At 45.8% G+C, this 13,613-nt stretch overlaps 1 protein-coding gene across 4 annotated transcripts in view; it reads left to right on the forward strand.

Annotated features, from left to right (window-relative positions):
* PROM2 (prominin 2) overlaps window positions 1–13,613 on the forward strand; it is a 48,654-nt gene that overhangs the window by 18,393 nt on the left and 16,648 nt on the right. For all 4 annotated transcript variants that reach the window (XM_081960965.1, XM_081960966.1, XM_081960968.1 and 1 more), the window contains exons 7-14: window positions 680–879; window positions 2,286–2,360; window positions 2,448–2,511; window positions 4,952–5,111; window positions 6,271–6,423; window positions 7,321–7,444; window positions 9,674–9,765; window positions 11,581–11,665. In XM_081960965.1, the coding sequence (XP_081817091.1) occupies window positions 680–879; window positions 2,286–2,360; window positions 2,448–2,511; window positions 4,952–5,111; window positions 6,271–6,423; window positions 7,321–7,444; window positions 9,674–9,765; window positions 11,581–11,665 (953 nt within the window). The remainder of the gene's footprint in view (window positions 1–679; window positions 880–2,285; window positions 2,361–2,447; window positions 2,512–4,951; window positions 5,112–6,270; window positions 6,424–7,320; window positions 7,445–9,673; window positions 9,766–11,580; window positions 11,666–13,613) is intronic.

Consider the following 13,613-nt stretch of genomic DNA (forward strand, 5'->3'; position numbering starts at 1 on the left):
AGTGAGATCTTGTTGAAACGTTGCCAAGACAATCTTACACGGGAAAAGACCCGAATACAACAAAACCAGCATATGTATGTATGTATGTATGTATGTATGTATGTATGTATGTGTATAGGTATAGGTATATGTCAGGTGCAACTACTGTACAAGTAATCCTTGACTCACAACAGTTCATTTAGTGACTGTCTGAAGTTACAACAGCACTAATTTTTTTTTAATTTATGTTCATTTTTCACACTCGCGGCAAGCAAAGTCAATGGGAAAGCCAGATTTTATTAACAACCGTATTACGAATTTAACAAATGCAGTTATTCGCTTAACGACTGTGGTGAGAAACATCGTAAAATGGGACAAAACCCGCCTAACAACTGTCTCGCTTAGCAGCAGAACCTTTGACCTCAGTTTTGGTTGTAAGTCATGGATTACAGAAAACAGAATAGCAGAGTTGGAAGGGACCTTGGAGGTCTTCTAGTCCAACCCCCTGCCTAGGCAGGAAACCCTACACCACTTCAGACAAATGGCTATCCAACATCTTCTTCCAGTGTTGGAGAATTCACAACTTCTGGAGGCAAGTTGTCCTTCACCTGTAGAGGTTGATTTGCTAGCATGGCCTTTGTTACAGCTTTGCACGAAAACATCCGGACATCCTATCTCCTGGGTGATTTTTCTCTTTAAGACCTAGAGAACTCCCTGCACCACTTGCATGCAATTCACAGGATCGTCCAGGCCTTGATCCGGGACCAGGATGAGCTGGCATCAACCCTGAAGGACCAGAAGCAAAGCCTCACGTCTCTTCTGGAAGAGCCCCATTGCACGTACTGCATGGGGGCCCTCAGCAGAGCTCAGGATTTGAAGCTGGGAGCTGACTTCCAAAATGTAAGCCAATCCGGATCCTGACGGCACCCAAACGGGAATGGCGCATGAATCCAAAACTGAACTGGTTAAGGAACAGGCTTCTGAGATGATAATGGGCCTTGTTGTCCTATACAACGAGGTGTAAATTGGTTGGCATAAATCAACAACCTTGGAGGTCTCCTAGTCCAACCCCCTGTTCAAGCAGGAGACCCCCTATCATTTCAGACAAGGGGTTGTCCAGTCTCTTCTTAAAAACCTCCCGTGAAGAAGCAACCACAATTTCTGAAGTGCCACTGATTAATTATTCACACTGTTAGGAAGTTTCTCCTTAATCCCAGGTTGCTTCTCTCCTTGATCCATTGTTTCTTGTCTTGCCTTCAGGTGCTTTGGGAAATAATTTGATGCCCTATTTTTCATGGCAGCCCTTCAAATAGTGGAATGCTGCTATCATGACCCCCCTTAGTCCTTTTTTTCTCCAGAACTGGCCATACCAGTGGTGGGTACCGGATCCTGTTCCAACCAGTACGGTTGGAACGGGCCCGGTGGCGTCCACATGGATGCATGCAGCATGTGCACAAATGCGTCTTAGCACCTTTGCAAGCCTCTGCGACGCTCCAGCTGCTCCACGCACAGCAGCTGTACACACCATGCGCATGTGCGGAAGCGCAGAAGCCTTAAAAAAACAGTAAGGAGCTCCGGCGGGCGGGTGAGCCCTCTGGAGCACCGTTTCAGAACGGAATCCAGTGCTCTGGGCAGGATCCGGTATGCCCGTACCGGGGCTTACCCCCTGCAACCCACTACTGGGCCATACCTAATGTCAACTCATAAAGTTGCCATGGTGAGGAAGGGGGGGGGAGTGCATTCCATGCATGTCTTCGGCTAGAGTCGGATCTCAGATTACTACAGCAGGCTTGTGAGGCATGCACCTTGTTGGAGAATGTGATTTATGACAGACTGGAGGGGTGGGAAGAAACAGGGGTAAAGTTCAGCCATATTTCAAATGATGTTTAGGATATTGCCGAAATGGTGCTCCTAATAAATGACTGGTTTTCTTTTGAAACTTGGCTCCTAGTTCCTAGTTCCTGCAACCATTAGTCTCCAGGCTCTTAATCATCTTAGTTGCTCTTTTTTTGCACTTTTTCCAAAGTCTCAACATCTTTTTTACAACATGGATACCAAAACTGGATGTAATATACCAGCTGCGGTCTTCCCAAGGCTTTATAAAGCGGTAGCAATACCTCACGTGATTTTATCGCTCTGTTTATGCAACCAAGGATCGCATTAGCATTTTTGGCTGCTGCCACACACTGCTTGGCCCCTACTTAAGCCAGATTTAAGCTCTGATTGCTTTCCATCTCAATGCTGTTTTATATATTGTCCCAGGGATTTGTCTTTTACAAATCTCTCTTACACATTTCTTTCTTCAGGTGCCTTCTGTTGAAAGAGTTTTGAAAAATTTGCATGGGCTGCCTCAGACGAATTTCTCTGAAATGATTCACAAAGTAAGTGAGGAAGGTCTCCTTTCAGCAAAATGCACATTTTTTTGTCTCCAGTTTCATGGTTAAAAATATTATTTTTTACGCTTCTAGGCCAACAGCAGTTTCAATGCAATTCCACAGTTTACGGTAATGAAAATGGACAGAGTTGTTCAAGGTAAGTGAAGTTTTTTCCAGGAATAAACAACCTGGAGTCACACAATGGCATCTGGAGTGGGTCAAACAAAGTCACGTTGGTGGCCAAGAACAAACAATTTGAATTACAATGATTTGTCAAATTTTGCTCCCTATCTCGCCATAATAAAAATGAAAAAAATGAAAGGAGTTTAAACAGAACAGAAATAAAATAATAGAACAATAAAACAAACAGTGAAAAAGGAACACGGCGAGAATAAATATGAACTCTCCTTTTTCTTCTGAACTCTGCACTGCGTGTAGAAAGGGGCGAGGTTGCTTTTTGCAGTTGTGTTTGTTCACTTACCATTTGTAATGTGAACAGAGGCTTCGAGGGAGTCCTCATTTAGGGACCAACACTGGGAGCAGCAATTTGGTTGTTAAGCGACCGCGAACTAAAACTGCAACCGGTCTCCCTTCATCCTCTCCTTTGCTCATCAGACCTGCAAAGGGCATAAAGCTGAAGGCTGGTTGCGAAATTACTTTTTCGTCACTGCCATAACTGTGAACAGGTGCTAAACGAAGCAGTTGCTAAACGAGGATTCCCTAAACATCTGGGGGAGCAGTAATTTTACTAGATTTTACTAATCCAGGGGAAATGTTAATCTATATTGCTAGTCCATATATGACATGCCATAAGCTAAAAAAACAATTATGATGGATGGAGTACCAATTGGCAATTATATTATGAACCAGGGTGGGACAAACATCTGATTTCGGAGCTGGAGCCCATACAAAGCTAACACTATAGTGGGTTTAGCCAGTGGAGATCCATATCCAGCCCAGCCCAGTCTCACCTACAGAAGTCCACCTGGTGACTTGGGGCCAGGATTAATTTTCCAGTCTAACAATCTCAAGGGATTATGGTCTAGGGTTAAAAACTGAAGGAGTGTGTATGTTGCCTTGAGTTATAGAGTAGAAATAGAAATAGAATAGAATCTGGAAGGGACCTTGGAGGTCTTCTAGTCCAACTCCTTGCTCAAGCAGGAGACCCTATGCCATCTCAGACAGTCTCTTCTTTAAAACCTCCGTTGACCCACACCTTCTGGTGGCAAGCTGTTCCACTGGTTCATTGTCCTCTCTATTAGGAAGTTTCTCCTTAATTCCAGGTTTCTCCTCTCCTTGATTAGTTTCCAACCATTGTTTCTTGTCTTAGTTCTTAGTTTCCATCAGGTCCGCCTGATGCGCCAATTGCGCCCCTTATTGGACCGGGATGCCCTACGCACAGTCACCCATGCGCTAGTGACGTCTCGCCTGGACTACTGCAATGCTCTCTACATGGGGCTTCCCTTGAGATGCACTCGGAGACTGCAGTTGGTCCAGAACGCGGCCGCGCGGGTGATTATGGGGAGGACTAGATACTCCCCGGTAACACCTCTCCTGCGCGAGCTGCACTGGCTTCCTGTGGTCTACCGAGTGCGTTTCAAGGTTTTGATTATGATCTTTAAAGCGCTTCATGGCACAGGGCCTAGTTACATGCAGGATCGCATCCTGCCCCACACATCCCTACGACCAATTCGTTCACACAGAGAGGGACTTCTCCGGGTGCCGTCCACCAAACAGTGTCGGGGGGCGACACCCAGGAGCAGAGCCTTCTCTGTGATGGGCCCAGCCCTGTGGAATGACCTCCCCCGTGACATCAGGATCACTTCCGATCTCCGCTCCTTCCGTGTACAGCTGAAGACCCACCTCTTTCAATTATCTGGCCTGGCTCAACCGTAATTTTTTTTTTCTCACTCCTCCTGACTGTCTTTTTAAATTCTAAATTTTAATTGTACATTGGGTTTTTTACAATTGGGTATTTTAATGGGGATTTTAACTGTCTAAATGTTGTAATTGGTTACCTCCTCCGTGCATGTGTGTCTCTGTATTTTTGTATGTTTATGTGTTTGTATACATGTTTCTATGTTCTATATGCCCACTGTACGCCGCCCCGAGTCCTGCCTGGAAAGGGAGCGGCTAATAAATTCAAATTTATTATTATTATTATTATTGTGCTTTGGAGAATAATTTGACCCCCTCTTCTTTGTGGCAGCCCCTCAAATATTGGAACGCTGCTATCATGTCTCCCCTAATTCTCCTTTTCTCTAGATTAGCCGAACCCAAAACCTGCAGCCGTTCTTCATATGTTTTAGTCTCCAGGCCTTTGATCGTCTCAGTTGCTCTTCCCTGAACTCTTCCCAGAGTCTCAACATCCTGTAGTGTAGTATAGCTTCGGGGAGAAGGACTGGAGAAATATCTAGCACCTAGGTAACTCAGAGAGGAAGAGTCAACAATGTACAATCGTGACCGTAAGTGTCCGGTGGAGGCTCTGGCGATCACCATTTCTCTGGGCACATGATGTGAAGTCTGCATGGGGTATGTTTTGGCACAAGGACCATGGTGACATTTGCATGGATGGTAACCCTTCGTTTTCCTTGCAGAGCTGAAGAAGGACATTCAGAGAGCTGCCCAAAGAGTCCAGTACGTTGAAGATGACTTCCCCATCTCTGACCAGACCCGTCCCATGAAGGAGGCCTTGGCGAAGGCAGAGAATGTTAGCCACCCTTTCCTGAAGGAGGTGAAGCGTTTTGAGACCTACAGGTAAAAGAGAGAGGTGGGCAGAGCAGACACTTGGCACACATTGATCAGATAATCTGACCAGAAACCCAACACTCCAAGGGCCGCTAGTGAATGGAGCGGTAATATAATACGGGCAGAGCTGCAGCAAACATTTGTGACCAGCCTGGACAAAGGATTCCCTTTCTCCCTGATCTTGCAGGGAAGGGGGAGATTTAGGAGGGCTCTCTCTCTCTCTCTCTTTTTTTAAAGGCATACACGATGCTTTCTTGTGTTCCTTCCTTTGACTTGAAAACACATTTACAGAAATCCTAACAAAAGTGGGATACAAACAAATGAATTATTGGACCAGGACTTTGGGCACTGCAAATAGGGGTTGGAGTATCAGGCTGGTCATCTCTGTCCAAGGAGGAGACCCAAGGTTGAGAAAATCACCACCAGAACCTGTAAGAGGACCCACTGTTGATGCAGAGTTTGTCCATCAAAACCTTCCGTTGAGCATTACAGCTCCAAATACTTTCTATATATGCACAAATATTGCGATTGATTTATTAGAATAGGATAGAATAAATATTGGAATGAAGAATATGGAATATGGAATATGGAATGGAATAGAATAGAATAGAATAGAATAGAGTAAATATTGGAATGAAGAATAGAATGGAATGGAATATGAAATAGAATAAAATAGAATTAATATTGGAATAAAGAATGGAATATGGAATAGAATAGAATAGAATTCTTTATTGGACCCATAAGGAATTTGTCTTCGGTGCAGATGCTCTCCGTGTACATTAAAGGTATAAGTGATAAATCAAGATCATAGTCATCAAGTAGTTTTTGACTACAATAGCAGCCCCAATGGCAGACTATCTGTCCCTCACCTGAAGGTCTTTCAGGGTGTAGAGAGAAGCAGGAAGGCAGGAAGGTCCCAAAAGTGAAGGCCATGGATTCAACTGTGTGTCCACAGAGGCCATCTGGACTTTTTTTTTTTTCCACAAGCACCACGGATGCCATGCCTGTAAAAAGAAAAAAAAGAACCCTTTGCACTCACCCACTCAATGCAAACATTTCTAATTGAATTGAAACAGCCCACCACGTTTCTGGTGGATGCTGGATGAAGAAGTGACTCGGAGCCTGAAGTTGCCTCCTGATTCCCCACATCATTTTTTGTCTCGGCCAGGTGGATTGCAGGTACAATAGCATGCACAATTATCCTGCTGATCCTCTTCTGTAACGTTCTGGGCCTTTCCTTTGGCACTTACGGGTTGGTTGTGCGAGACGATCCCAGCGACTACGAGAGAAGGGCTGAAGCTGGAGCCAAATTTCTCATCACGTAAGAACTCTTGGGAGTCCCCTCTCTCAACCAAGGAGAATCCTTGTAGCTCAGGGTTGGAATGAGGGCTCCTTGGCATCCTCTGAGCTCGGTTGTTTCCTTGCAGACATTTCATTAACCACCAGCAATCAGCACCCAGATGAGCGCAGATTAGCTCCAAGATTAACACCAGACCAACAATCAAGAAACAAACAAAGAATAGCCGCGTGCCAAACAATGTAACAGTAAACAGTCCAACCAAAGACCAACACTGACAGGGCAAGCCACTAGAATATAAAGTGAGAGCAAACCCTGCCTCTTCCAGCACTGATGATGTTACTTAGTTGTGTAATGTGCAAGAAAACAGACATCAGACAACACCACAGAACCCCCAGTACTCCTCTCCCTCCTCCTCCTCCTCCTCCTCCTCAATCCCATTCCCTGCCGGCAGTGATGATGTTACCTAGTTGGGCAATGAAATGTCTGCAAGAAAACAGACATCAGAATGCACCAAGGACCCCTCAGTTCCTCCTCCACCATTACCACCACCACCTCCTCCCACCCCACCCCACCCCACTCCCTTCTAGCACTGATAATGTTACCTAGTTGGGCAGTGTAACGTCTGCATGAAGGCAACCAAGCTAAGGGAGCTTCAAGAGCCCCTCAGGTCATCCCCATATCCAAATTTGAGGACAATTGAGGTCCTTCTGCAGAAGCCAAACAGTGGGACAAACATGGAGGACAGAACGTGGCTATTTCTGGGTACCTGTTCCTAAGCAGAGATGTCAGACGCTTCCCTCCCTCTGGTCAACCTGCCTTCCAGGTTCTTCGGAGGGAGCAACAATCTTGGTGGGGAAATGGGGGGGGGGTGGCTTTTCTCCCCTCCCCCCTGACACATGTTTGTCCGTCTGATTACAGCGGGGTCACCTTCAGCTTCCTCTTCTCCTGGATTCTGATCCTCTTGGTCGCCGGCACCTTTCTGATGGGGGGAAACATCCAAACGTTAGTGTGCAAACCTTGGGCCAGTCAAGAGATCTACAGAGTGAGTTCACCTGCATGAACGTGAGCAAGGGGGCTTCGGAATTCTTGGCCTTATTTTAATGGAGCCCTGCGGTTGCCCACATTGTCGGTGATGTTGAGACTCTGGAAAGAGTGCAGAGAAGAACAACAAAGATGATTAGGAGGCTGGAGGCTAAAACATATGAAGAACATAGTTGCAGGAATTGGACATGTCTAGTCTAGTGAAAGGGACGCAGTGGCTCAGGGGCTAAGACGCTGAGCTTGTCCATCAGAAAAGTCAGCAGTTTGGCGGTTCAAATCCCCAGCGCTGCGTAACGGAGGGAGCTCCCATGACTTGTCCCAGCTTCTGCCACCCTAGCAGTTCAAAAGCAGGTAAAAAATGCGAGTAGAAAAATAGGAACCACCTTTGGTGGGAAGGGAACAGCGTTCCATGCGCCTTCGGCATTGAGTCATGCCAGCCACATGACCACAGAGTCATCTTCGGAGAGCGCTGGCTCTTGGGCTTTGAAACGGAGATGAGCACCGCCCCCTAGAGTCAGGAACGACTAGCACATATGTGCAAGAGGAACCTTTATCTTACCTTAGTCTAGTGAAAAGAAGAACTCAGGGAGATGATAGCAGTGTTCCAAGATGAAGAAGGGGTCAAAGAGGGGGTCTACCTTCAAAGAAGAGGGGGGGTCAACCTGTTCTCCAAAGCACCTGAAGACAAGACAAGAAGTAGTGGCTGGAAATTAGTCAAGGAGAGAAGCAACCTGGGATTAAGGAGAAACTTCTTGAAAGTGAGAACAATTAATCAGTGGAACTCTTTGCCTTCACAAGTTGTTGGCTTCTCCATCACTGGAGTTTTGAAGAAGAAATTAGACAGCCACCTGTCTAGAATGCTATAGTTGTTTCACCTTGGCCAACTCTGATCCGCATCAGCTCCAAAACCCTTGAAAAAGTGGTGTTGAAAACGTTGTGCTTGGGAGAATCAGTCAGCAAGTGTGTGCAGGCAACTCCCCCCTCCCCACCGCTTTTGTGTGTCACGCCCATTTGCACACAAACCAATATTGTGCAAGTACATTGTGTCAGGTGCATAAAGGTGTTGCCTTGTTTTCGGGATGGATTCAGTGCTGAAAGTCTGCACCTTTCTTTTGAAGAAATCCCAGGGAAAGGTAAAACAGAAAAAGTACAGATAATCCTCAACTTATGACCACAACTGACCCCCAATATCCCATCGCACATAAGAGAGTTGTTAACTGAGTTTGGCCCCGTTTGACATCTTTTCTTGCCACAGTTAAGTTAGTAACATGAGTCGGATTTTGTCATTGATTTTGCTAATCAGAAGGTCACAAAAGGGGAAAAAAAGGGGAAAAAAGGATTGTAAGAGAAGGGGATAGAAGGATAAGCAGAAAACTGATGAAAAAATGGAATATCAAAGAGAGTAAGGGATGAGTTAAGAGAAAATGGTTAGGTAAGGAGGAAAGGAAAGAAGGGATGTATCAGTAGGAGAATGAAATATGTTATTACTGCTAATGATATATGGTTAAATAAGATGATATTGTTAATTGTGGATAACCAATTAAGTAAAATGCTGGTTAGATTAAAACTGAATTTGAGGATATATGCTACCTATAGAAATTAGTATAACAAATGGAAAATGAAATGATAAATTTGGTACATTTTCTGAAAGGGCGAAAAATGCTATTGTTTAGGTGTTAAGAAAAAAGTAAGTTTAAGATGGAAATATGGGAAGAAAATAATGGGGCTGAAATTGGAAATGGTAATGTGATGTGAAACAAATTATGTAATAAGAGAGAATGTGAAAGGGGAGAAAACCCAGAAAACACTTGGTTTGTAAAAAGATTTTAAAATTTGTAATAAAAAAAAATACTTGAAAAAAAAGGTCACAAAAGGTGACCCCATAACCCTGAGACACTGCAACCGTCGTAAGTACATGCCAGTTCTCTAGTTAGGGCTGGCCTCCATGGGCACTGAGTTCCTCCAAGAATCCACCGTGTTCTAATGCAGGGGTGTCCAAACTTGGGAACTTTAAGACTTGTGGACTTCAACTCTCAGAATTCCCCAGCCAGCGTGGCTGGCTGGGGAATTCTTGAAGTCCACAAGTCTTAAAGTTCCCAAGTTTGGACACCCCTGTTCTAATGCATCGGCATAGTAGATGTGTGGATCTAGCGTAGCCTTTTGCAATGGAGAAATGGAAATGTTCTCAATGCAGGGATAATAATGCAGCATTATTATTTTTACTATTCAGTTTATCGACACCCCTGGCAACCTCCCACCTTCCGTGAATGTCTCTCAATATCTTGGCTTAAAGCAGAATCTCAACCTCACGTCGGCATATCAGTGAGTACCGCCTTTTCCCAAGGGCATCTTCCTTTTGCTAAAGAGGTGGGGCCTCTGGGCCATCACCTCAACAGGATTACCGAGTACACAATAAGAGAATTGGAAGGGACCTTGGAGGTCATCTAGTCCAACCCCCTGCTCAAGCAGGAGGCTCTAGCCTAGACCATTCCAGACAAGTGGCTGTCCAGTCTCTCTTGAAAGCCTCCAGTGATGGAGCACCCACAACCTCCGGAGGCAAGTTATCCCATTGATGAATGGTTCCAACTATCAGGAAACTTCTCCTTAAGGCTAGGTTGTACCTCTCTTTGAGAAGCTTCCATCCATTGCTTCTTATCACGTCACCCATAATCCTAGTACCAGATAACTCAACAGGCAACGGAGAACAAGGATAATGGTCTAGAATGGTAGAGGGCTGTGATGGTGAACCTATGGCACATGTGCCGGAAGTGCCAGAAGCCATAATCTCTCCCGGCACCTGAGCCATCGCCCGGTGCTCTTCCAGCTTCCGGCATGCAAGCCAGCTGGTCTTCACACATGCCGGAGCACCGAAAACTGTGCACGCATGGACCAGGGAAATGATCTCCCGATTTCTGGTGCGCCAGCTGGTCTTCACACGCACCAGAAATCGGAAGATGAGAATATTTTGAAGTCTGGAACACATTTTATGATTGGTAGAAGACAAGATGACAAGACAGGAAGAAACTGTAAATAGTGTGATTGGACAGAAGGATGGACGATGCCCTAAGTAGGCTAATAGTTAATGGTTGAGACTAATTGTGTATAATGTGAATGTATGGTCACTTACATTGTTTTAAATGTAAAAATAATAAAAATATATTTAAAAAAAAAAAGAAATTGGAAGATCATCTTCCCAGCACACGCATGCAGCTACTCTTCTGGTTTCTGTCACGCACATGTGCACTCCCGTTTTGGCACTTGGTGCTGAAAAGGTTCACCAACACTGGTATAGGGTCACCTGCTTGAGCAGAAGGTTGGACTAGAAGACCTCCATGGTCCCTTCCAACTCTCTTATGCTACTCTGTTCAATAAAGAACTACAATCCTGTTGTCTCAAACGTATTTGATTTTAAAGTTCTGCCTTGCCAGATGAAGGACAGGCAGCCAAAAAGGAAGACATGTCCTCCTTTCGCCCAACATCCAGTGCCCCTCACCTGGCAGAGGCAAACGTCAGGGACGGGGGAAGCTGGGAGCTGGGAGCCAACACTACTGATGGGCTGCCTGCTAAAGCCAGGTCACGGCACACCCTTGAAAGTAAATCAGGAAGACTGTAATTGTGAGGGTGTCTGTCTCTCAAGAACAAAGAATGGAAATATGCAGGTGTAAAGTTTGTAGCAATTATGGGTAGTTAGACAACTTGCAGACCTCAGCTAAAAGTTAGGGGTGGCAAATGAAATGTGCATTAGATAACTCCTGGGGCATTCATTAGCCAAGGCTTAGGAATAGGGACAACTAGAGACCAATAGAACAAATGGTGGAATTATTACTAAAAAGTTTATTAGATGATATTTCTTGTTATCTCACCTTGTCCCGCCTTCTCCTTTAGTGAAAATGTATAAAACCCACTTCATCCTTTGTTCTGGGTTCTTGGCCTTTTGACCAGGAAGCCATTTCCTTCCTCCAATGAAAAGCAATCAGAAAACCTGCACCTCGTGTCTGGCGTCCATCATTGGCTTCGGCTCCAGGCTCAGACCCGAAGTGGGGACAACAACATCACCTAGACATGTTGCATAAAGCAGGCAATTACAAGCTGTTGTGGGGAGGGCAGTTGGCTTAATTTCTTTCCTTCTCCTTTCAGGCAGTGCAAAAATGGTGCCGGCCTCTGGGAAGTTCTGCAGCTGAAGGACCAGTACAGCCTCAGCGAGCACCTCAGTGTTGCCAAGGTAACAAGCCTCCCACTGCATCTTTGGTTGCCCCTTTTTGCAAAGCAAGCCTCGATCCCCCCGGGATCTTTAGGAGGATCCCAGGAGACAAAAGCACACCATCAGGATCAGCCGTACTTCAGTGCTTGGCTTCCAGAGGTTCTCCAGAGGTTCCTATCAACATGAGAAGAAAAACCACTGAATCACAGCATCCCAGTTTCTCAAATCAAGCAATACGTTAAAAATACTACAGGATGGCTTCCTCTGTTGAATCAGCTGAAGATAGTCAAGAGATCTTGTTTTGCAATATCGGCTGGCTTGGGGCTAGAATTTGGGCAACGTTCCTCCTCATTATATTTAAATATACTCAGCAGGGCCGGAGTTGGGGAGACTGTTGGCCCAGCTATACATTTTGTAAACTCCAAAAGCTCACAACCTTATTTATGGGGACTTTTGCACTCTTCAAGAATGTAGGTTACCTCTCCTTGTAGAATTCATTCAATCTTTATTATTGGAGAACTCTGGACGATTAATTTGCTCTCCCCACACAAAAAAAGAGAGGGGATTTTAATATAATCTTTTCCTCTTCTGTGGACACTTTTTCAGGATCGGCAAGGCTCAGACTCTGAACCTTAGGTACATAACATCAGATTAGGTGACAGTCTTTTTCTTTATAAAAGAAAAGTCACCAGGCTATAAAAAAAGATGTGGAGACTCTGGAAAGAGGGCAGAGAAGAGCAACCAGGATGATGAAGGAACTGGAGGCTAAAACATACGATGAACCGTTGCAGGAACTGGGCCTGGCTAGTCTAGGGAAGAGAAGGACCAGGGGAGACAGGAGAGCATCTTCCAATACTTGAGAGGCTTCCCCAGAGAGGAGGAGGAAGGGGGTCAGGCTATTCTCCAAAGCACCTGAACGCCAGACAAAGAATCATGGATGGAAATCAGGGGTGGGTTCCGGATCCTGTTCCAACCGGTACGGTTGGAACAGGCCCAGCGTCACCCACATAGATGCACGTGGTGCGCGAGCACCTGGGTGTGGCGCGTGCATGCATCGTACCTGCCTGCAACACCTCCGCAAGCCTCCATGATGCTCCAGCTGCTCAGCGTGGTGTTGTGCAGGTGCTGTACAGGCCGTGCGTGGAAGCGCCAAAGGCTTAAAGGACAGGTAAGGAGCTCGGGTGGGCAGTGGGCCCTCCGGAGCACCATACTGGAATGGTACCTGGTGCTCCGGGCAGGCTCCAGTACGCCCGTACCGGGGCATACCGCCTGCAACCCACCACTGATGGAAACTGACCAAGGAGAGATTCAACCTGGAAACAAGGAGGAATTTCCTGACAGTGAGAACCATCAACCCATGGAAGAGAAGTTGTGGAGGCTTCATCCCTGGAGGCTTTCAAGAAGAGACTGGACTGCCCTCGGTCAGAGATGGTTCAGGGTCTCCTGCTTTTGGCAGGGGTGGGGGGTTGGACTAGATGACCTACAAGCTCCCTTCCAACTCTGTTAATCCGTTAAAATGTAATGTCTAAAAAACTTCTGCTCTGGAACATACATTTTATGTGGCTCCCTGTGTGGGAGAAGCCGTCCCTTCCTTTCAAGGTTCATTTTTGAGACAGAATCGTCCACCAAAGTGAGTCGAAACGAAAGTCCAGATGGGAGCCACAACCTTGCAGTCTAAGCCCCCCCCCTTTTCAAAATAGGCTTAAAAATGGAAGAGGGCCTTAATCCTTGGTTGTGGTCACCACTGTGACTTTTGGCCACTTTACTAGAGACCCTCCAGATTGGGGGAGATAATGGGCATCTGCTCTCTTTGTTGTTGTTTTTCCTCCCACGGGAAAAAAATAGACTGAAAAAGCAGTAAAAACACCTCGGAGTGTTATTTCAAGCTGGAAAATACATGGAGGAAATGATTTAATAGCCAACCTGACCATTTCCCAGCCCCATTTTCAGCCTGTGCAGGTCGAGGGGG

This window comes from Natrix helvetica (genome assembly GCF_964273705.1).
Source record: "Natrix helvetica genome assembly, chromosome: 8".
NCBI classification, from domain to species: domain Eukaryota; kingdom Metazoa; phylum Chordata; class Lepidosauria; order Squamata; family Natricidae; genus Natrix; species Natrix helvetica.